We start from the raw sequence: 25,585 nt of genomic DNA on the forward strand, positions 1-25,585 counted from the left end.
TGGATTCTTTTAAATTCAGTATTTGGGTTCTTTTAAATTCAGTATTTGGGTTCTTTTAAATTCAGTATTTGGGTTCTTTTAAATTCAGTATTCTGGTTCTTTTAAATTCAGTATTTGGGTTCTTTTAAATTCAGTATTTGGGTTCTTTTAAATTCAGTATTTGGGTTCTTTTAAATTCAGTATTTGGGTTCTTTTAAATTCAGTATTTGGGTTCTTTTAAATTCAGTATTTGGGTTCTTTTAAATTCAGTATTTGGGTTCTTTTAAATTCAGTATTTGGGTTCTTTTAAATTCAGTATTTGGGTTCTTTTATATTCAGTATTTGGGTTCTTTTAAATTCAGTAGTTGGGTTCTTTTAAATTCAGTATTTGGGTTCTTTTAAATTCAGTATTTGGGTTCTTTTAAATTCAGAATTTTGGTTCTTTTAAATTCAGTATTTGGGTTCTTTTAAATTCAGTATTTGGGTTCTTTTAAATTCAGTAGTTGGGTTCTTTTAAATTCAGAATTTTGGTTCTTTTAAATTCAGTATTTGGGTTCTTTTAAATTCAGTATTTGGGTTCTTTTAAATTCAGTATTTGGGTTCTTTTAAATTCAGTATTTGGGTTCTTTTATATTCAGTATTTGGGTTCTTTTAAATTCAGTATTTGGGTTCTTTTAAATTCAGTATTTGGGTTCTTTTATATTCAGTATTTGGGTTCTTTTAAATTCAGTATTTGGGTTCTTTTAAATTCAGTATTTGGGTTCTTTTAAATTCAGTATTTGGGTTCTTTTAAATTCAGTATTTGGATTCTTTTAAATTCAGTATTTGGGTTCTTTTAAATTCAGTATTTGGATTCTTTTAAATTCAGTATTTGGGATCTTTTATATTCAGTATTTGGGTTCTTTTAAATTCAGTATTTGGGTTCTTTTAAATTCAGTATTTGGGTTCTTTTAAATTCAGTATTTGGGTTCTTTTAAATTCAGTATTCTGGTTCTTTTAAATTCAGTATTTGGGTTCTTTTAAATTCAGTATTTGGGTTCTTTTAAATTCAGTATTTGGGTTCTTTTATATTCAGTATTTGGGTTCTTTTAAATTCAGTATTTGGGTTCTTTTAAATTCAGTATTTGGGTTCTTTTAAATTCAGTATTTGGGTTCTTTTAAATTCAGTATTTGGATTCTTTTAAATTCAGTATTTGGGTTCTTTTAAATTCAGTATTGGGATTCTTTTAAATCCAGTATTTGGGTTCTTTTATATTCAGTATTTGGGTTCTTTTAAATTCAGTATTTGGGTTCTTTTATATTCAGTATTTGGGTTCTTTTAAATTCAGTATTTGGGTTCTTTTAAATTCAGTATTTGGGTTCTTTTAAATTCAGTATTTGGGTTCTTTTAAATTCAGTATTTGGGTTCTTTTAAATTCAGTATTTGGATTCTTTTAAATTCAGTATTTGGGTTCTTTTAAATTCAGTATTTGGATTCTTTTAAATTCAGTATTTGGGTTCTTTTAAATTCAGTATTTGGATTCTTTTAAATTCAGTATTTGGGTTCTTTTATATTCAGTATTTGGGTTCTTTTTAATTCAGTATTTGGGTTCTTTTAAATTCAGTATTTGGGTTCTTTTAAATTCAGTATTTGGGTTCTTTTAAATTCAGTATTCTGGTTCTTTTAAATTCAGTATTTGGGTTCTTTTAAATTCAGTATTCGGGTTCTTTTAAATTCAGTATTTGGGTTCTTTTATATTCAGTATTTGGGTTCTTTTAAATTCAGTATTTGGGTTCTTTTAAATTCAGTATTTGGGTTCTTTTAAATTCAGTATTTGGGTTCTTTTAAATTCAGTATTTGGGTTCTTTTATATTCAGTATTAGGGTTCTTTTAAATTCAGTATTTGGGTTCTTTTAAATTCAGTATTTGGGTTCTTTTAAATTCAGTATTTGGGTTCTTTTATATTCAGTATTTGGGTTCTTTTAAATTCAGTATTTGGGTTCTTTTATATTCAGTATTTGGGTTCTTTTAAATTCAGTATTCTGGTTCTTTTAAATTCAGTATTTGGGTTCTTATAAATTCAGTATTTGGGTTCTTTTAAATTCAGTATTTGGGTTCTTTTAAATTCAGTATTCTGGTTCTTTTAAATTCAGTATTTGGGTTCTTATAAATTCAGTATTTGGGTTCTTTTAAATTCAGTATTTGGGTTCTTTTAAATTCAGTATTTGGGTTCTTTTAAATTCAGTATTTGGGTTCTTTTAAATTCAGTATTTGGGTTCTTTTATATTCAGTATTTGGGTTCTTTTAAATTCAGTATTTGGGTTCTTTTAAATTCAGTATTTGGGTTCTTTTAAATTCAGTATTTGGGTTCTTTTATATTCAGTATTTGGGTTCTTTTAAATTCAGTATTTGGGTTCTTTTAAATTCAGTATTTGGGTTCTTTTAAATTCAGTATTTGGGTTCTTTTATATTCAGTATTTGGGTTCTTTTAAATTCAGTATTTGGGTTCTTTTATATTCAGTATTTGGGTTCTTTTAAATTCAGTATTCTGGTTCTTTTAAATTCAGTATTTGGGTTCTTTTATATTCAGTATTTGGGTTCTTTTAAATTCAGTATTTGGGTTCTTTTATATTCAGTATTTGGGTTCTTTTAAATTCAGTATTTGGGTTCTTTTAAATTCAGTATTTGGGTTCTTTTAAATTCAGTATTTGGGTTCTTTTAAATTCAGTATTTGGGTTCTTTTATATTCAGTATTTGGGTTCTTTTAAATTCAGTATTTGGGTTCTTTTATATTCAGTATTTGGGTTCTTTTAAATTCAGTATTCTGGTTCTTTTAAATTCAGTATTTGGGTTCTTTTATATTCAGTATTTGGGTTCTTTTAAATTCAGTATTTGGGTTCTTTTATATTCAGTATTTGGGTTCTTTTAAATTCAGTATTTGGGTTCTTTTAAATTCAGTATTTGGGTTCTTTTAAATTCAGTATTTGGGTTCTTTTAAATTCAGTATTTGGGTTCTTTTAAATTCAGTATTTGGATTCTTTTAAATTCAGTATTTGGGTTCTTTTAAATTCAGTATTTGGATTCTTTTAAATTCAGTATTTGGGTTCTTTTAAATTCAGTATTTGGATTCTTTTAAATTCAGTATTTGGGTTCTTTTATATTCAGTATTTGGGTTCTTTTAAATTCAGTATTTGGGTTCTTTTAAATTCAGTATTTGGGTTCTTTTAAATTCAGTATTTGGGTTCTTTTAAATTCAGTATTCTGGTTCTTTTAAATTCAGTATTTGGGTTCTTTTAAATTCAGTATTTGGGTTCTTTTAAATTCAGTATTTGGGTTCTTTTATATTCAGTATTTGGGTTCTTTTAAATTCAGTATTTGGGTTCTTTTAAATTCAGTATTTGGGTTCTTTTAAATTCAGTATTTGGGTTCTTTTAAATTCAGTATTTGGGTTCTTTTATATTCAGTATTAGGGTTCTTTTAAATTCAGTATTTGGGTTCTTTTAAATTCAGTATTTGGGTTCTTTTAAATTCAGTATTTGGGTTCTTTTATATTCAGTATTTGGGTTCTTTTAAATTCAGTATTTGGGTTCTTTTATATTCAGTATTTGGGTTCTTTTAAATTCAGTATTCTGGTTCTTTTAAATTCAGTATTTGGGTTCTTATAAATTCAGTATTTGGGTTCTTTTAAATTCAGTATTTGGGTTCTTTTAAATTCAGTATTCTGGTTCTTTTAAATTCAGTATTTGGGTTCTTATAAATTCAGTATTTGGGTTCTTTTAAATTCAGTATTTGGGTTCTTTTAAATTCAGTATTTGGGTTCTTTTAAATTCAGTATTTGGGTTCTTTTAAATTCAGTATTTGGGTTCTTTTATATTCAGTATTTGGGTTCTTTTAAATTCAGTATTTGGGTTCTTTTAAATTCAGTATTTGGGTTCTTTTATATTCAGTATTTGGGTTCTTTTAAATTCAGTATTTGGGTTCTTTTAAATTCAGTATTTGGGTTCTTTTAAATTCAGTATTTGGGTTCTTTTATATTCAGTATTTGGGTTCTTTTAAATTCAGTATTTGGGTTCTTTTATATTCAGTATTTGGGTTCTTTTAAATTCAGTATTCTGGTTCTTTTAAATTCAGTATTTGGGTTCTTTTAAATTCAGTATTTGGGTTCTTTTAAATTCAGTATTTGGGTTCTTTTAAATTCAGTATTTGGGTTCTTTTAAATTCAGTATTTGGGTTCTTTTAAATTCAGTATTTGGGTTCTTTTAAATTCGGTATTTGGGTTCTTTTAAATTCAGTATTTGGGTTCTTTTAAATTCAGTATTTGGGTTCTTTTAAATTCAGTATTTGGGTTCTTTTAAATTCAGTATTTGGGTTCTTTTAAATTCAGTATTTGGGTTCTTTTAAATTCAGTATTTGGGTTCTTTTAAATTCAGTATTTGGGTTCTTTTATATTCAGTATTTGGGTTCTTTTAAATTCAGTATTTGGGTTCTTATAAATTCAGTATTTGGGTTCTTTTAAATTCAGTATTTGGGTTCTTTTAAATTCAGTATTTGGGTTCTTTTAAATTCAGTATTTGGGTTCTTTTAAATTCAGTATTTGGGTTCTTTTATATTCAGTATTTGGGTTCTTTTAAATTCAGTATTTGGGTTCTTTTAAATTCAGTATTTGGGTTCTTTTAAATTCAGTATTTGGGTTCTTTTATATTCAGTATTTGGGTTCTTTTAAATTCAGTATTTGGGTTCTTTTATATTCAGTATTTGGGTTCTTTTAAATTCAGTATTCTGGTTCTTTTAAATTCAGTATTTGGGTTCTTATAAATTCAGTATTTGGGTTCTTTAAAATTCAGTATTTGGGTTCTTTTATATTCAGTATTTGGGTTCTTTTAAATTCAGTATTTGGGTTCTTTTAAATTCAGTATTTGGGTTCTTTTAAATTCAGTATTTGGGTTCTTTTATATTCAGTATTTGGGTTCTTTTAAATTCAGTATTTGGGTTCTTTTAAATTCAGTATTTGGGTTCTTTTAAATTCAGTATTCTGGTTCTTTTAAATTCAGTATTTGGGTTCTTATAAATTCAGTATTTCGGTTCTTTTAAATTCAGTATTTGGGTTCTTTTAAATTCAGTATTTGGGTTCTTTTAAATTCAGTATTTGGGTTCTTTTAAATTCAGTATTTGGGTTCTTTTATATTCAGTATTTGGGTTCTTTTAAATTCAGTATTTGGGTTCTTTTAAATTCAGTATTTGGGTTCTTTTAAATTCAGTATTTGGGTTCTTTTAAATTCAGTATTTGGGTTCTTTTATATTCAGTATTTGGGTTCTTTTAAATTCAGTATTTGGGTTCTTTTATATTCAGTATTTGGGTTCTTTTAAATTCAGTATTTGGGTTCTTTTAAATTCAGTATTTGGGTTATTTTAAATTCAGTATTTGGGTTCTTTTAAATTCAGTATTTGGGTTCTTTTAAATTCAGTATTTGGATTCTTTTAAATTCAGTATTTGGGTTCTTTTAAATTCAGTATTTGGATTCTTTTAAATTCAGTATTTGGGTTCTTTTATATTCAGTATTTGGGTTCTTTTAAATTCAGTATTTGGGTTCTTTTAAATTCAGTATTTGGGTTCTTTTATATTCAGTATTTGGGTTCTTTTAAATTCAGTATTCTGGTTCTTTTAAATTCAGTATTTGGGTTCTTTTAAATTCAGTATTTGGGTTCTTTTAAATTCAGTATTTGGGTTCTTTTATATTCAGTATTTGGGTTCTTTTAAATTCAGTATTTGGGTTCTTTTAAATTCAGTATTTGGGTTCTTTTAAATTCAGTATTTGGGTTCTTTTAAATTCAGTATTTGGGTTCTTTTATATTCAGTATTAGGGTTCTTTTAAATTCAGTATTTGGGTTCTTTTAAATTCAGTATTTGGGTTCTTTTAAATTCAGTATTTGGGTTCTTTTATATTCAGTATTTGGGTTCTTTTAAATTCAGTATTTGGGTTCTTTTAAATTCAGTATTTGGGTTCTTTTATATTCAGTATTTGGGTTCTTTTAAATTCAGTATTTGGGTTCTTTTAAATTCAGTATTTGGGTTCTTTTAAATTCAGTATTTGGGTTCTTTTATATTCAGTATTTGGGTTCTTTTAAATTCCGTATTTGGGTTCTTTTAAATTCAGTATTTGGGTTCTTTTATATTCAGTATTTGGGTTCTTTTAAATTCCGTATTTGGGTTCTTTTAAATTCAGTATTTGGGTTCTTTTAAGCGTTAAAACTTCCCCGTGCCAAAACGCTTCACGTGACGCGTGTTATAATTGAGCTTACCTCATAAACAGATACTCTTACGGTACGATTCGTTTCGTTCATTGCTTCTTAATAACTAGAAAACTATCGCATATTAATAGTAGGAAATTTCAGAAATCAAGCACAACGTGGATTTATATTTCCGCGTACCTTTGGTGCCTACTTCGTATTCCCACTACACCCCACTTATCACAATCACTGCAATACAGGCTGCGGATCCCGTTACAGCAATCCGCAAACCGAAACTTTAATTACAGAGAAGTTATAAAAGTTCAGTGTAGTGGGAATACGATGTAAACGACGACCTTAATCAATCTGTCAAAAACTTATAACAAGCTGAGTGTAGTGGGAATACGTCGGAGAAAAAAATATGATTTTAAACATGTTACAGCTGTAAATCGCCGATCTTTGACGGGCCCTAGCGGCCAAGATTTTGATTTTTGGAAGTTGTGCCCGGCCAGACTTTTGTTCACCATGGTCAGAAGCAGTGCCGTAACTAGCCTTTCGTGGGCCCTGTGCAAGGTCTTAATTTTGGGCCCCCATTTTATAGAAATCACAGGAAGTCAATTTATGGGCCCCCATATGGGTCGTGGGCCCTGTGCGGCCGCACCTGTCGCACCTGCCTTGTTACGGCACTGGTCAGAAGTACCATACATACCCAAATTTTAGCAAAATTGGCCGAAGGACATTTTTCCATAGGCGCTGTGCGGGTTCCTTTACAATAGGTGAATCCGCTCTTTATCTCGCTACTTAAGTCTTAAGGGCTATTGCCAAAAATTTCTTTCAACATATTGAACAAAGATAATAATTTTAGATATTTTATTTAAGTAAAAAAACTGAAAACAAACGAGTTTCTTCAATCGCCGAGAAAAATAATTTATCTTCACCAAGAAATTATTTACGAAATTAGAATGTAAATGGACAGAGTAAAAAACTAAACGAAAAAGCAAAGGTTAGAAAAAAAATAGTGGCTTAGTTTTAAAATATACGTTCAAGATTTCGCTGATACTCTGTCAAGTGTCTTACTGAAATATTTGAGGAAATTCAAGTCGCTAAGATCAAATACAGACCATATCGATTTTATTCAAAATAAGTTTTATTTCTCGAAAAACGTTTTTTAAATTAGTTTTCAAAGATGGAATTTCAGTTTGGAATTTCTGCCTTTCCACGGCGAGTTCCGCTTCTTTCCGCTGGCTTTCATCCACTGTGTGCGCTAATTGTTGCAGAGCACCTTCGTAAGCGAGCTGGGATTGGAAATCTTTCGCCTTCAACCGTTTCAAAATTCGAGTCTTCTCTAATTTCCGATTCAAATAGGTCAGAGTGTCGGTTTCTAGCGCCAAAGAGGTCTCAGTTATTTCCAAATTGACCGCTAGGTCGTTGAATTCCAAAACTAGAGCCGACAGTGTAGCCATTTTAGTGTTCAGCTCTTCGATGTCGGTGGTATCCAAGATTCGTGAACAAAGTTCCTGATTCATCGACCCCATTGTGGACAACGGGTACTCTACAGTCACGTCACTGTCCGAATCGTCATGGGAATTGTCGTGTTTATTTACCTCTAAACGTCCTTCATTGGTTGCACCCTTTGCAACTGGTGTTGGATTGGCTGCTTGTAGTGGCATCAACAGAGCTTTTATATTATCAATGAGCTTTATTTCCTTTTGAACATTGAAGCATTTTTTGTTCAGAATGTCCATCGGTTTATTGCCTTCTTCATCAAGGGCATCCGTGTTAGCTCCATTCTTCAGTAGAATCTCTACAATCTGTTGATGACCACCTTCGCAGGCCAAATGCAACGGTGTCTCTAGTTTCTTTGTAGCAATATTGACATTTGCGCAGTGTTCAATGCACTGATTTACTATGTCTCCATTACCATTTATGACGGCGTAGTGCAAAAGTGTGTAACCGTCGTTATTCTTTTCGTTTGGGTTGACCTTGTTTAGTATCAGGAGTCGTACCAGGTTTTCGTCATTTTTTCGCGCCGCCACGTGGAGTAAGTTATCACCATTGACCTTAATGTTTGCGTTGCCTCCTTTGTCGAACAGCAGAGTGACGATGTCCGTGTGACCTTTCTTCGTAGCGAGATACAGCGGATTCCTCTCGTGATTCTTGTGTTCGTAGTTGACATACGCACCCTTCTCTATTAATAACTGAACAATATCCCGATGACCTTTTTTCGTCGCTGCGATCAGCGGACAGTAGAGGCCATCCTGACATGTTTCATCTAGCGCCTTTTGCCCCAGAAGCGCCACGCATTCGTCGTAGTTCCCTTGAAGCGCTGCGTGGTAGAGTCGAAGAGAAAGCGGGAATTCCTTTTCAATCACCTCCACTATTTGAGCTTGATCTAATGCCTTAGCTATGTCCAGAGGCGTTTCATTTCTTCTATCCATAATTTCCAGACTAGCTCCGTTGTGAAGTAGAAGGCGGACCACTTTTACGTGTTTCTCATTGACAGCCCGCATTAAAGGAGACCAACCGTTGATGTTAGTCAGCGTATTTAGTTTGGCTCCGTTTTCCAGGAGGGCCTTGCAAACGTCGTAATGACCTCTTCGAGCCGCCCACTGCAAGGGACTCCATCCGGATAAATCTGTCTCATTAACGTCGGCTTCATCTCGAATGAACTGCAGCACCTCATTTAGATCTTCTGGACCCCGTTTGATTATCTCTATCAAGCTCATCATGAGTTAATTTCTAAAGAAAACAAATAGATAAAAATGAAGTTTGAAAATGTTCATTAGAGCTAAGAATAGCTATTTTCCAAATACGTTTCGCGACGGAAATGCTTTAATTAACACGACTGTTATTATTACAACACAGTCAAACAATTTATTTTATCCCTTTTTTAGCGAATTGGCCAGAAATTTCACTCAAATATAAAATAAGTTAATGCAACCGAAAATGCAGTTAACAAATAATAGGTACCAATTAAAATAAAATTTACCCTGTCTCACCAATGAACATACGTAAAGCTATAATAAATATAACGTTACTTATGATAACACGCAATTTGTATGCCGGGGTTCGTATACGCTGTCCATAAAAACTTACTTCTCAATAAAAATTAAGTTACGCATTTACATATCTAGGTTAAATTTAGCCCCAGCTAATATATATATAACTTTCATGAAAATCAGACTTAACCTAAGAACCTTTATATTTACCTTTAATATTTACCAATAAAACCAAAGGTTGAAGTAAAAATAATCCTGACCTTCCCAACAATATTTAACTTAATTTTGATTAAAATATGAAATGCACAAAGCGAAAATACGAAAAACAGTAAAATGGACAAACCCCCAAATCTTAAGCTCAGATTCAAAGACATTTTATTGGGATAACGAGGCCGGTAAATGTACCGTCGAACTAGATATCGTTGAAATGTATAACCTTAATTGGGAAAATGTTGTGTGCGACATTGCGGAATCTGCAACGACACTGTATGTGAAACCAATACGCACAAATCCCTCGGATTGTGTGTAAAGACGACTATATTGGAGAGCATGGTGCCATCTATTAATGGCACAGAAACCTAAGTCATCATAGCGAAACACTAAGGTCGTCAGAGAACCATTGCAGAGTATTATAATTTATGAACTTTATACTCTAGTTCAGTGACGGCGATTCCGTAGGGGCTCTTTGGCTCGAGTCCCCACAGAAAGAAAATAGGGGAATCGGGGAATCAGGCAAAAATTTATAATCTCACTGCCTATATTTGGGTCCGAATTCAGTCTTTTTACAGATGTGAATTTGAGATTGCAGATGCGAGTACCATTAAGATGATATAACCGTAAAATTGATTAGATAGATTCGTCCAAACAGATCGCCGCGTCATGTACCCTATTTTACCTAAAATACCTTCGTAAAGTATGCAGAGGTGGGCAAACATTCTGAGCGTTCATTTTTGATAATCCTCTCGAAACGAGTGAGCACTTCAAATACGAAGGTCGGTTGGTCTTGTTAAGCGAGAAAGAGAAATTGAACCAGCTCAGGGTGATCGCCGATTAGTTCGCTCAGTCAGTGTTTGTTCACGGCGCGGTGATCGAGATCGGCCGATCGACGCGCTAGCCTGCTCAATTTTAAGCGCCGCTTCCCCTAGCGGCGGGATAATTCGTTCACTAGAAAGCTCTGACGGCGGGTGGAGTGTGGTCGCGCCGAGAGAAGCGGTAGTTTTTTAACATTGTAATTACTCATCCCACTGAACGACGGGTTTGACTGTTTCCCGGAATTCGCTCAAAGCGCTGTGAGAAAAAAGTTTCATTTCTAATAAATTATTTCATAAAAAGTGCATTGAATAAAAAAATCGACAATAAAATATTATTTGAATATTTTTTTCTCATCGCGCTGTGAGCGAATTCCGGGAAACAGTCTACCCCGTCGTTCAGTGGGTTGAGAATTAATGGGAACGGAAGCTAAAATTCAAAATAGCGAAACAATAACGTCGTCAGAAAGCCATTATAGAGTATTATATATAGACCACTTTTACTCTACTTAGTGAACTTTAACCAAAATTATACACCCCATATAAAATATATTGTAAACAATTACTATAATTGAAGTTATTGACCAATTTACACACGAGCCAATCAACGCGAAGCGTATTTTTATGTCCCGCCTTTTGGGTGAAAATGTAGCTTCAGCATCTTGTTTTGATTTGGACGCTAGCGACATCTGTTGAAAAAATAGCTACTTAACTTAGAGCCGACACTTGCTTTAAGCCTAGACGTCACCAACACTAGCAGAAAATAAACAAAGCAGCTCATTGTTTACCATTTGGTATTCTAAATACTATTGGTTTACCATTTGGCATTCGTATTAGTCTTTGGTAACCATTTGGTATTCGAAATACTATTTGTTTACCATTTGGCATTCGTATTAGTCTTCGGTAACCATTTGGTATTCCAAATCCTTTTGGTTACTATTTGGCATTCGAAATACTATTTGGTTATTGTTTTTTATTCGAAATACTCTTTGGTTACGATTTGGTATTCGAAATACTATTAGGCACTCGAAATACTATTTAGGCATTCGAAATACTATTAGGCACTCGAAATACTATTTTGGCATTCGAAATACTATTAGGCACTCGAAATACTATTTAGGCATTTTAAATACTATTTGGCATTTAAAAGTATTTGGTATTTGATTGGTCAAATGGAACTATTTTTTCATCCGATATAGTCAATTAAAACTATTCGACGTTTTAAGTATCCGTTTTGTAATTTGATATGGCTAGAAAAATTACTTTATATTTGATTCGATCCCCAATAAATGGTATTTGCACACCTCTAGTAATTTAGAATAAACAACTATAAATTAAAATACTTAAAAATAGCTATATAATAAAATACTTAAAAATAACTAAAAATTAAAATACTTAAAAATAACTATAAATTAAAATACTTAAAAATAACTATAAATTAAAATACTTAAAAAATAACTATAAAATAAATAACTATATTATGAATAACTATATTATAAATAACTATAAAACAAATATAGTTAATTTATTTTAGTAATTTTATGGTATGAAATAATTAAAATAAATATACCATAAAACAATTGAAATATATACACCATAAAACAATTGAAATATATACACCATAAAATAATTAAAATAAATAAATTATAAAATAATTAAAATAAATAAATTATAAAATAATTTAAATAAATTTACAGTAAAATAATAAAAATTAATATATAAAAAAATTAAAAAAAATTAAAATTAATATACAAAAAAATTTAAAAAAATTAAAATTAAAATATACTGCAAAATAATTAAAATAGATATACTATAATATAAATAAAATAAAATAAAATAAAATAAAATAAAATAAAATAAAATAAAATAAATAAATATATAAAATAATAAAAATAAATATACAAAAAATATAAAATTAATAATAAAATTATAATATAGAATAAAATAATTAAAATAGATAAACCCAGAATGTATTTATTTATACCTCGGGAGAATGTCTATGTCGAGACGTTTTTAGCCTTTCTCTCAATCCACCCGTTGGTCCCCCCAGCACGCTCATCCGCTTCAAATAAAACGAATAGTCCCGGTATTTCATTGGCTGCTTAAAATTTACTTCACCTAACGGGAAGGAAATCAAACGCCGGTGACGTTTTGTCTTTCCCCCGCCCTGAGGCGCCCCTATGGTAGGGCCGGCCCTGGAAAGAGACTTTGGGTGTTTTTCCTATTACCGAAGGGCGATTGGGAACACAACACGAAGGAATTTTGGGTATTTTCAACAAAAAATATTGTTACGTAAGTACTTAAAATTAAAATTAAAACTTTAAATCATAATAAGAAAAATGATTTATATATATTACTTAATCAAATACGATTCAGCGTTAACCAATCATCAAGGGTTCGAATTTCCCGCCGCGAAATTGGTTTTAAAAGACAACCAATCTTAAATCCGACAAAGCTTAACTATTCACATAAACTATTTTACATTTTTTTTTAAAATAGAGCTAATACCCAAGGCACCACCTTCGACAACATAAACAATGTTGCTTGTGCGTTATCAAGTAACAGGTGTCCGGGTTACAATGCGTAGAAGGGTGGTGGCAAGCCCTTCATGCCACGCGAGACAACCGTTGAAGTATTTGAGGGGTTATTTATGGAAATTGATCTTTAATTTGTAACCCAAGCATAAATTAACTCTAATTTTTCAATATTTAAATAACTTTCAGTAAATTGAACTCATTATGGTCAAGTTTCGCGCCATAGAAAACCATGTTTTTTATATCGTAAAAGTAGCCGACTTTAAGGTCCGGAGGTGGCGCTCCCCGACGGCCGACGAAGACAATAAAAACACACTTTCGATTCGCCCCAAAACACGGATTTTACATTATTTGGGCAGGCCGCCTGGTGCTAGCGAAGTGAGCATGGGCAGTGGACCATGACTAAGCCTTGGTTAAAAACGTATTTTAGTCCCTGGTTTAACAGTTTATAGCCTCGTGAACTAAGGCTGAACTTTTCATTGTGACAGGCCCGTAAAAATAAATGTTGCCCCCTCAAATGAAAATTTTATTTGCCCCCCACCGGCCCCCTCAATCTAATCCATTCCCTCTTAAAGAATATTATCTGCCCCTTCATCTTTATTAGTTTTTTAAACTTCTATTCGTTGAAATTTTCCTTTTGGACCACTTGTCTTTGTTTAAGGTTTAGATCGTTATTTATAGGTAACTAAGTTGCAGAATGGTCTGTTTCAGAAAGGAAGGTTTTTTTGTTGATCACCAAAAATATTTCACGGCGCCACTAATTTTCGAAATTAGGTAACGAAAAAATGTGCCCCCTTACAAAAAGCTGCTGCCCCCTTAACGAAATTTTTCTGGCTACGGGCCTGCATTGAGAGCCACCGTAGTGTATCAGATAAAGATTGTTGTTTATCATAAAATACTATCTAATAAATATCTAAGCATTAACAATACTTTCACAGAGTTGATATGATTTTATTAATAATAATTCATTTAATTAGTAACGAAAATAAACATTTTGTTAAGTTTTAGCGAAATTGGTGGTGGGTACGTAGAAATTAAATATTCCAGCCGCGAAATCTCGGAATAAATAAAAATTGAATTTGCTAAGCGATCTAAATTGTCAGGATTTAATTCGAAAACCACGCCGCAGTTAAGCGCATAATCTCAAATGTCGAACTACAACGAACACGACAATACTAACTCCGCCAGCTTTATTTTACCAAGAATAAAAAAGGCGTTAAATTAAAAAGCAGAAAATACTCACGAAACAAAAAGAAAACTCGTTAACCCTAAATCTTGGTTAAGAAAACAGCAGTCGAAGACAATAGAAATCAGCACAACTCTTTAGCTTAGTTTGGAAAAAAGCGTGAACTAAATTGGAACTTCTGAAATGAAACTAGTCAGCAACAGCCCCGTTTGGTCACTGCGAAGAAATCCCCTTTCCGAGAGAGAACGACAGAAAATTGTTTTTGGTTTCTTGCCCCCTTAGCCCCTCCCTAGCTGAGGCAGGGGGGAATGAAATATTGAGGGAGAGAGATCTGGGCGATCTGTGAGGCGAGGATTCTCCATGGGCTGGAGTCTGCGTAAGTGACCCAGGGTGGAGGGGTTTGTAAAGTACGCTTTTCGACGGCTACATCTGGCGTCATAAAGTGGTTTTGTTCCCTTCGTTATTTGGGGGAAGGGGCGGGGGGCGTGGTCCTCTACGTTTCGGCGATCACAGGGCTGTTCAAGGTCCGTCGAGAAAAATACACTATTGAGGACTTTCGTCAGGGCTGCCAGTTACGAAATTTGGCCGCCCGATGGGCTCCTTTTGAAAATTACAATTATATCGTTGTCTATCGTGCGTATTTTGAGCCTAAAAATGTTTTATTCTTGATTTCTTGCCAAGCTATTTGGCGAGTGTCTGACACTAGATATGAAGCTACGAATTTAGATTTCCGAAGTGATAACTTTTAAGACGGTAAAGCTGCAGCCTTTTTAGGGATTTAGGACTTCGTCATGTGATGTTTGACTGACAGAAATATTCCTAGCCCTTGCTCAAAGATATCAATTCACAAAGGCGGGGGAAGATGGCGATCAAATGCGAGTCGGGGCCTTATCGTGGAGTGATTTAAATCTGAGAGAGGGGGTTACATACGGGGGAAACAAAATAAAAAAATGTGGAGATTCGAATTCAGAATGGAAACCCTCTAATCAATCTCAAAATCTTTATTTAACACTTAATTTTATAAAAACACTAAAATACAAAAAAAATAACAAAATTCGGGGGGATTGAGGGGATAATTTTAACTTGACAATAGTGATGGTTAGGCCATCTCCACTATGGTTCTATCGAGGGGCTAACCACTCCCCGTAATCGGTGTACAAGCCTGTACCTTTGACTGCACTAAAATGATTACGTAAATGAGTACAGATTTAGCACTACCAAAGGCTGTACTCATTGGTAATCGGTGTACAGATTTTCAGAGAGTGGTTAGCCCCTCGGGTTCTATTCGCTTTTCAAATACGAGGGGGAATTTAAGCACTAAAATATACACTCTTTGACCATATATTCATTAAATTTTTATCTCTTACGGTTGTCTATGGGATCAATTCCAACGTTTGTAAATTCTGGCACTCTATGGCTCTACGGAAGCGGGGGCAAAAACAAATACACACTAAACACTAAATAATAAACACTACAATTAAAATATTACAATTAAACGTTCTACAATCAAACTCTGAAATAAAGCAACTAACTCAAATAATATTAGCGAGGGTAATACGAACCAAAAATGACAATAATCCTAACGATCTCAGCCTCGTGGGGACCTGTGTATAACCTCTTTCTTGGACAATAACGAGGGATTAAGCCCCCTTTCCAAAAATAATTATCTGTGTTTTCACCGGATATTTCGTATTTCGACCCTGGGTACTCTACAAGGGGGGATTATGATAAATTTATACTTATCACTGGATTCGTGGCTGTTCTTCGATTTACGGGATTCCGGGTTACGGGGTTCCGGATTACGCAAGACACACGCCCACGTGGTTTCTTGGAGGGGCTCGATGGGGGCTTCTAGTTTCGCGGTGACAGTTCCAAACTGTCACACTTACGGCACGGATGCCCGGATGACGGTAGGGATGTCCGGATGACGACGACGAACTTCTTACAAGCGGCGTAGGTACTTCGGGTTTCGGTCTGAAACGTCTGGTGAGGCGAGGGAATCGGTCTCAGTCATCTGGTTTTCTTCTCTCGGAATGGCTAGATATTGGCTGATCAACAGGTGATTCGAGGGTGTTGAGGGCATTTCATTTCCCAGACTTATTACTGCTCGCAGTGGCGTAAATAGAGGAGACGGCTCGAAATGTATTGCACTTTGGTCTTGTGATCGAGAGAAAAACACTTTCATTAGCGAGGGATTAATATTAACGTTTCCGAAGGCAGGGATTTAGTTAATTTATATTGAGGGAATGGTTTCATTAATTATCTTAATTTTATATTTTATCGTGGGGGTTGATCGAGTTCTATAAGACTTATAACCTATAATTAATTTGTATGTATGGTTCAAAAGTTATTTAAATTTTTAGTTTATCATTAAATTAAATTTATATTTAACACTGGGATTGGTTTCATTAAATAGGGCTCGGAATTCTAAGATATTTGATGTAGGGGGCTTTAAAAATACTTAACAATAACTGTCAATTAAGAGGGTCGAGAGTGCGAGGAAAAATGTAATAACTAAAGTAAATAAAACACACGAAAGTAAAAATAATGTATGCGGGGGAAAGTGAACCTGAAGGGTTACAAAGCTTATTTACGCTATCGTTTTTTGTGAGCTACCTTGTAAAAACATATTAAAACAAAGATTCTGACGTCTTCCTCTTTTCTTGCGTTCTTTATAGCGTTGCTTGAAAAGCGAGCGGACTAACATTGCTCATGGATATCGCCGAACCCGTGAAGGCGAGAAAAGAAACGGACGTTTCAACAGAGAGGAGATGAAGCATCGTGTTCGTAACGTGAATTTGGGCGCAGCATCCATGTCGGCGCGAATCAAATGGTTTTAATAACTTGAAACTTAATGCCGGAACTGAAATTATGGCAGGTCCGCCTTGTTCAACCTAAGCTTCGGCTTCCTCCTTTGCCTGCGGCATTCTGGATAGCTGACACCCGGGTTGTGGATTACCAATCTCACCAAGCCCCTATTTTAATATTTCGTCTATACTGGACCATTAATATGAATTTAAGGGCCGGGCTGTGACTGTAGGTAGCGAAAAGGTTATCGTCCTATTGGCGCGATAAGTAGTGACGAAAGGGACCATCAACCGGACCCCTGTGCCCATATGGCCCAGGGTGGCCACTTCCGTCGTGCACCACGCAATTAATTAAACTGCCGTAACTATTTAAGGTTAGTGCGATCTTTACCTAACTAATCTCAACAACAAGAAATAACAACTGTTTTTGGGGAGGACTTAAACGCAGCGTCGACGCAAACTATTTTGTAAACCTCCAACGCCCTTCAGAATCCAAGAATAATACTTCATCACCAGAATCACAAGATATATTAAACAGGAGTAGACACGCCTCGAAAACGTGTACGGGAAACTTGTAGGATTAAAGACCGAGCCTTATCCTGTAAAAACTGCACTCCTACACGTCTTCGGGGAGTCTATATCTCTCTATTAATTAATATCGAATTTTAATAATCAATAAATAATAACCAGCTAGGCTAATACCCAAGGCACCACCTGACGCCCAAGTCATCTAGCGACTTATAATGCCTTTAAACAGGTGGCCTATTTACAATGCGTAGGAGGGTGGTGGCAAGCCTTCATGCCACGCGAGCCAACAGCTCCCTACACTTATATTACCGTTAACCTATACAAGTTTTTATGGGACGGGGAAACCGAAGATCTCGGTGGAAAACCCCTTTAACCAGTGCGGAGAGAACTTGCAAACTCAACGTAGAAGGAGTAGTTCCGAGTTTACACCCAGTGCCACAAGCTGGGATCGAACCCGGCTCCTCTTGGTGCGAGGCGAAAGCGCTAACCACTCCGCCATCCCACTTATTTTAAAACTGACACATTAGAACTTTGTAAATTATTTTCGTCAAATTTCATTGGCTGGAAGCAAAATCCACGTTACTTTTTTACGGTCATTAATGAGAAATATTGGTTTAAAAATTTAAATTTTTAAGGTGCGCGCATTTTACAACGTGTACACCTCGGCAAACATTCAGCCGACGGTTTGAACTCGGAAGGAGGACATGGAATTTCCGTCCGCTTCAAAGGTTCCCTTTAGAGACCTCGGAACTAACTGATAACTCGATTGTTCCGATAAAACACTTCAACCGCATTCCCCGAAACGCTTTAGATAGAATGTTTGTTTTGCGATAAAATGTCACCGCGAAATAAAACTGTTGTTGGCATCGATGTAGAGGTACGTGCAATCTTTGGTGACCACATGAAATATAATTTCAAATAAATTAATCAAAATGAAATACACAAAATTACCAATTTCCAAATTCCATTTGCGCGATAAAGCCGCAGATTCTTCATTTTTCTTACTGACCACTACACCTCTCAAACTTTTGTACTTTAATACAATGAAACCAGCGTTGATTTCCAGCTCTAATAAAGCCGTATAGGCTTGTTCTAACTGTTGTCTTCAACGCAAAACGTATTTGAATTGCATTAATCAACAAAGGTTAGTTGACCGTAAGGGCGGGTGTTTTGTCTATGGGCGGGTATCTTAAGTTTGGGTCTTCTTCGTGCGCATAGAAAACGTAACAATATGACGCTCGTGGAAACTACGGCTTATTGTTCTTCACAAATTACGCAATGCACAAATTGGTGGTTCGACACCCCTCTACTTCGGAATGAAGAGTAACAACTATAATAGGACCATAAACATTATGTAACCCTTCAGATTCACTTTCCCCCCACATACTTACATTCCCCCCCCCCCCCCGCACTCTGACTACCGATTCTCAAAGCCCCCGAGTCAGACCAATTTGGTTTTGAACATATTGTTTTGTATTAATTTATTCAATTTTAATGGATATTCTTGACCCCTCGTAACGTACCATATACCAAACGTCATATAATTTGAAGTTCTAATACATAATAATAACCCCCGCGACTTAGAAATGATTAAATTTAACTTAAACTTAAGAACTTAAATAGTTTATAACTGGTACATAGGACTCCCGTAAAATTTACATAGCTCATAGGATCTGGTCTAACCTACCTTTAAATATAAAAAATAAGTTAATCAATTAAACCGTTCTCTTAAAATAAATTAAAAACTAAATTCCTGCCTTCAGCAATACTAAAATTAGAGCCCTCACATTATAGAGCTAATTGGCGTATTACCGTGGTGCAATACCTTCCGAGCCATCTCGAACCAGATTTTCCCCAAAAACTAGACCAATAATATCCCCTCAGCTAACAGCGATACCATGGAAAACTTATCATGTTCGCGAGCCTCTGACCCACTACCAGGTGGAAAGATCCCAAGAAAGCGCCATAGGGTCGCGAGGGCACCTGGACATTTCCGCTTGGAGACAGAAAATCAGGAACCTCGAGACTATCTAGCAACCCCCCCCCCCCCGCCCCGCAATCCCAAGCGACCTTTCGTAAAAAGTAGCTCGGCCATGGAACAAACTAACGCTAGGGACGGTTTACGGACACAGATTTGACCTGCAAGCGATGGCAACCCCGATCGCGTTTTTGGCCCCCCGATCATAATTTGGTGATTCAAAGAGGAAATTGTTACGATCTTGACGCCACCTACAATTTCGTTCGGTAACTGATATACGTGATCGTGCCAATGTGGTCTAACAATTCGTCTGCTTTGTGAAGCTTAACAACCATAGTCTTTTGAAGTTTAAACAAATAAGTACACATTTATTCAAATCGATAGTTTTATGATCTATAATTTCGGTGTTTATTAAGAAGTTGGTATTATGGTTAGACCAAAGATATGTGTGTATAGTGGCTGGAAAAGTGAAATCGGCAAGCGCATAAAGACTACATGATAGATTTAGATTTCATAGCTTTTCCCAAGCCAAAACGAAGTTACAATAAATGTAAATTTTTATATCGCAACTGAGCTTTGTTATCACAGTCCTCCGTTCAAAAACAAACTCAATAACTTTTTCGGAGCCGCACCGAAAGCTCGCTAGGGAGCGTTGTCAACGAATATTTTTCAAATTTGCTATCTTATGAACCGTCCCTAGCGTTAGTTTGCTCCATGGCTCGGCAATTCCTTCTTCTAGTAGAAAATTACAGAGGTAAAACGACTGCAGAGGAAATATATAAAGTATTACCTTTTCGACCGGTAGATTTGAAAAAAACTTCAGACTATACAATTTTATTGGGCCATTTAGTTTGGGCAATGAACTTAGGCCAACTAATTGGAAAGTGTGAACAGAACAAATTGTAAAGGCACTACAATTTTTTCTTTTCACACTTTCTAATTAGTTAGCCAAAGTCCGTCTGCTTTAACAACTATTCCAGCCTTTCAATGGAGAGGTTAAGAAGAGAAAGTGACCCCGAACGCGTGAAAATATTTTTATCTCGTCCGAATACCTGTGAAAGCGGACGATATTTTGTTCAATGTTTCTTAATAATTTTTGCCGTCGTACGTGTAGGCCACGTTACGCGTTCCCGTTCCCGTATACGTTAGGTCTTCTTAACCTCTATTGAAATTAAACCTAATGACGTTCGAACGGGGAGAAAAATATTCTTTGGCGTTCGTTTCCAGTTTGCCGTTCAGTTACGCATTGGGTAGGTCTTCTTAACCTCTAATTTAATTCAGCTTACGGACAACACAATCATTTTAATTTCCGGAAACATGGCTGGAAAAATGTCAAAATATTAAATTACAATATATAGAAGAGCTCTATTTATATCAAAGCAATGAGTGCGTGTGAGAACAATGCTAGGGGGTAGTCGTTCGTAAATATTTTGTACACCTGATTACTGATTTTCGTAAAATAATCGGTGATTACCAGTATTTTTCGGTGATTTCCAGTGATTATTATAAGTTAATTCCCGTGATTACCTATGATTTGAACGCCTGATTACTTAAGTGACTACCCCCTTGAAGAAATGTGACTATCTCGTACCAGCCATGACTTTTAAAATAAAACAAGTTCGCCAAGAAGGCGATGATATTATTTCATTGCCAGGTGTCACACTTAATTGTTACTGCAGGTCATACGTTGTAAGCATCGCGTATTACTCCGATAAGTGTCACACTTATTTGTTACTTCAGGTCATACGTTTTAAGCATCGCGTATTACTCCGATAAGTGTCACACTTATTTGTTACTTCAGGTCATACGTTGTAAGCATCGCGTATTACTCCGATAAGTGTCACACTTATTTGTTACTTCAGGTCATACGTTGTAAGCATCGCGTATTACTCCGATAAGTGTCACACTTATTTGTTACTACAGGTCATACGTTGTAAGCATCGCGTATTACTCCGATAAGTGTCACACTTATTTGTTACTTCAGGTCATACGTTGTAAGCATCGCGTATTACTCCGATAAGTGTCACACTTATTTGTTACTACAGGTCATACGTTGTAAGCATCGCGTATTACTCCGATAAGTGTCACACTTATTTGTTACTTCAGGTCATACGTTGTAAGCATCGCGTATTACTCCGATAAGTGTCACACTTATTTGTTACTACAGGTCATACGTTGTAAGCATCGCGTATTACTCCGATAAGTGTCACACTTATTTGTTACTACAGGTCATACGTTGTAAGCATCGCGTATTACTCCGATAAGTGTGACACTTATTTGTTACTACAGGTCATACGTAGTAAGCATCGCGTATTACTCCGATAAGTGTCACACTTATTATTACACCGAGAAGTGTCACACTTATTTGATACTTTTGGTCATACGTAGTAAGTATCGCGTATTACTCAGATAAGTGTCACACTTATTTGATCCTTTTGGTCATACGTAGTAAGCATCGCGTATTACTCCGATAAGTGTCACACTTATTATTACACCGATAAGTGTCACGGAGCGAGACCATGAGTCTTACTAAGAGCCTATACGGCTCGTGTAAGACTAACAAGTTTGCGAGCCAAAATATACCTCTCCTCGGAAGCATTGTCCCTAGTGGTATTAATTTCTCGACACGACCCCCAAAGATATCTCCGCAATTCAGAGTTATTTACGAAAAACGTATTCTCGGTTCAAACCCGGCCCGGTATAAAATTTTAATTTTAATTTAAATAATTGAGACGAAACAATCGAGTTTAATTTATTCAGAATATTATAAATTAAGTAGTTTCAACAGCGAGTTAGATTCACTAAAACAATGCACAATTGAATTTAACCCTTTTTACAGTACATGTTTATCAGTTGAATATAATACTAAGCAAATTTTAATGAAAGAAACATCTACAGATTTGCATTTTTCTCGCTTACGAAATACTTGCCGCATCTTTAACGCTCATTTTATTTCAACTTCCAGTTGACGTTGTGACACATACCGCATGAAAAAGACCAATGCCGTCCAATTTCCAATATCATATAATGACTCGCACACCCAAGAAATCATTGACTGCGTTAGAAATCGTAGATATCCAAATATCCACACCAAATATATTTACAAGAAGCAAAAACCTTACCATCAACAAAGCACAGAGAGCCACTTGACTAACCGCCAGCTCTTAAAGCAATTAACGTTAAATTATCTCCTTTGAATTAACACAACTATATATAGGTCGTTAAGAATACCCGTAAATAAATAACAAAAAAAACTAACAAAGTGGACCACCCACAGGGTCTACCCTTTAAACCTCTAATCTCGGCTGACTGCGCTAAAACAAGATTTAACCTTTAAAAAAAACCAGATTAGGCCTTCATAAATTCATTAATAAAAAAAGACTTTATTACCTATTATGCTTACGATGCCTGTCTTAATTTCAGTGAATCTAAGCAGCTATCGGTGGTTCTGTGGTAGAGCGCTCGACTGCCAAGCCGAATGGTCTGGGTTCGAAACCTGGGTGGCGCATTTGTTTTTAATCAATAGAGAAACGCTAAATTAGAATTTCTTCGATGCAATAATTTCAATTTCAATTCTATTTCAATTAAACCAAAATTTTGTACTCTATTAAATACGCTTCCTATAAATCTGAAGGTCTAATTTTCAATAAGGCGTAACAAGTGTCGGTGGTTCTGTGGTAGAACGTCCGCCTGTCAATCAGGAGGTCTCGGGTTCAAATCCCGCCCGATGCGATCGCAAATTGATACTAAGACGAATACCGTGTACAACTGGTGGAAACCCTGCCATTGGACGTTGAGAGGTAGCATTACACTCAGCACTTGGTCCGTCCCAAAGTCATTAAGAAGAAGTTGGAGAGAAAACGCCCATATAAACACAACAGACTCAACATGCACAACCATCAGAACACAAACACAACAAATTCAACACTCAGAACCTACGCATAAACATTACAAAAACCCTTTGAGAAACTGCGTACGCAGGGATTACACTTTGCACCGAAAATACGAACGCGTTCGCAGGCCTGACAGACCCACAGACCCACAGACCCACAGACCCACAGACCCACAGACCCACAGACCCACTGACCCACAGACCCACAGACAGACACGGTGGTTGTATAACCCCTCCTAGGGGACTTTGTAAATATTTATAAATTATATTAATCTTATATTTAATTAAATATTTATAAATTATATTAATCTTATATTTAATTAAATATTTATAAATTATATTAATCTTATATTTAATTAAATATTTATAAATTATATTAATCTTATATTTAATTAAATATTTATAAATTATATTAATCTTATATTTAATTAAATATTTATAAATTATATTAATCTTATATTTAATTAAATATTTATAAATTATATTAATCTTATATTTAATTAAATATTTATAAATTATATTAATCTTATATTTAATTAAATATTTATAAATTATATTAATCTTATATTTAATTAAATATTTATAAATTATATTAATCTTATATTTAATTAAATATTTATAAATTATATTAATCTTATATTTAATTAAATATTGTAGTATTTTAATGTAAAATTTGATCGTGATCAGGAATTGAACTCCGATCGCATTGTAACAATGCGGATAGTTCACCGCCGAGCCATTGACTTCCTTGGGGTTAATATTAAAGTAAAGGAACCATTAAGGCGGGTTTTTTACTAAACGGATCAATACAATATCTGTGGACATTGTTTATTGAACTTTGTTTTTTAATTTTTGTGAACTTTTTAAAGTCAAAATATTTTACGTATGAAAATTTAAAGGTCAAATCTTGTTTTAGCGCAGTCAGCAGATAAAATGGTTAAAGGGTAGAACCCGTTAGTTTTTTGTAATTCATTTCGTTTTTTCAGTCTTTTTTTATCTATTGCGTGTGTTAAGCGTATTAGTATTCAAGGGCAAAACCGTAAAAGTTTGTTTATGAAGAAAATATCGAGTTGTTTACATAGTGGTCTGGGTTTTTAACTGGGTCGTCATTACTTCGTAATTTATTTTAAACGTTTTCTCGACTGATTAAGATGTTTAATGCAGTTTATCAATTGGGTTTGTTTGTTTTATTTATAAAGAGCCCTAACAGTTCCGCCTACGGTCATTTATTATTCAGTCAAGGGGCTTTCTGTGCTTTTTGTGAATGGTAAGTTTTTTGCTTCTTGTTAATACATTTTTTATTGGTGTGGATATTTGGACATCTACGATTCCTAATGCAGTCATTGCTTTCCTGGGTGTGCGAGTCATTATGTGATATTGGAAATTGTACGATATTGGTCTTTTTCATGCGGTATGTGTCACAACGTCAACCGGAAGTCTACGAGTCGTCCACTACCAGTTATCGAATATAGCTATTCTACGGTATCTTCATCAAGGGCGAGTGTTGAAACAAAATGAGCGTTAAAGATGCGGCAAGTATGTCGTAAGCGAGAAAAATTCAAATACCCTCTGTAGATATTTCTTTCATTGAAATTTGCTTCGTATTATATTTAACTGATAAACTTGTTCTGTAAATAGGGTTAAATTCAATTGTGCATTGTTTTAGTACGTCGAACTCGCTGTTGTAACTACTTAATTTATAATATTCTGAATAAATTAAACTCTGTTGTTTCGTCTCAATTATTTTAATTAAAATTAAAATTTTATACCGGGCAGGGATTGAAACAAGCTTACGTTTTTAGTAAATAACTCTGAATTGCGGAGATATCTTTAAGGGTCGTCTCGAGAAATTAAAGGGATCCATCACTTACAACAGGGGGAGGCATAGGGGTAACATAAAATCCAGACTTGCAGTGTGCTTGAAAAACATATTTTTTGTGACCCCTATGCCTTCCCCTGTTGTGAGTGAGGGACCCCTTTAATAACACTAGGGACAATTCTTCCGAGGAGAGATATATTTAGGCTTGCCAACTTGTTTATTATGTGTAACACAATGTAAATTTTTTGTAAATCTTTTTATTAAAAAACGTTTTTATTATCCATGAGACCTTTTCATTAAAGACTCAATTTTTAAATATTTCGATACCATGGACTTATTAGGTTTTTAAATTAGTGACTATGTCAATATTTGGGAATACCAGATAAAACTAAAAACTTATCTTGTTATATCTTCTAATCTTTTAATCGCTTTAAATAAATTGAATTTTCTTTATCTTGTAATACCTTGTACAGAGTGTAGTACCGTTTAATACTACTGAATATTACGCGTAATATTTCATAGATTTATATTTTAATAAAGATTCAGATTTTTAAGTTTATCGTATTATGTGTGATACCATAAGTCTATAATATGAGGTTTCCTATATTTTACGCGCGAATGTTTTAA

The 25,585-nt window shown here is 34.4% G+C and overlaps 1 protein-coding gene across 1 annotated transcript in view; it reads right to left on the reverse strand.

Annotated features, from left to right (window-relative positions):
* Nucleotides 1-7,260: 7,260 nt before the first annotated feature.
* LOC149960424 (uncharacterized) overlaps nt 7,261-25,585 on the reverse strand; it is a 38,589-nt gene continuing 20,264 nt past the window's right edge. Inside the window, exons 2-3 of the mRNA XM_090175891.1 lie at nt 7,351-8,926; nt 7,261-7,290 (exon numbers count right to left, since the gene is read on the reverse strand). Coding sequence (XP_090032017.1) covers nt 7,261-7,290; nt 7,351-8,916 — 1,596 coding nt within the window. The 5' untranslated portion in view covers nt 8,917-8,926. The remainder of the gene's footprint in view (nt 7,291-7,350; nt 8,927-25,585) is intronic.

The sequence above is a fragment of the Leiobunum rupestre genome, chromosome 1, assembly GCF_980474605.1.
Source record: "Leiobunum rupestre chromosome 1, qqLeiRupe1.1.hap1, whole genome shotgun sequence".
NCBI lineage: Eukaryota > Metazoa > Arthropoda > Arachnida > Opiliones > Sclerosomatidae > Leiobunum > Leiobunum rupestre.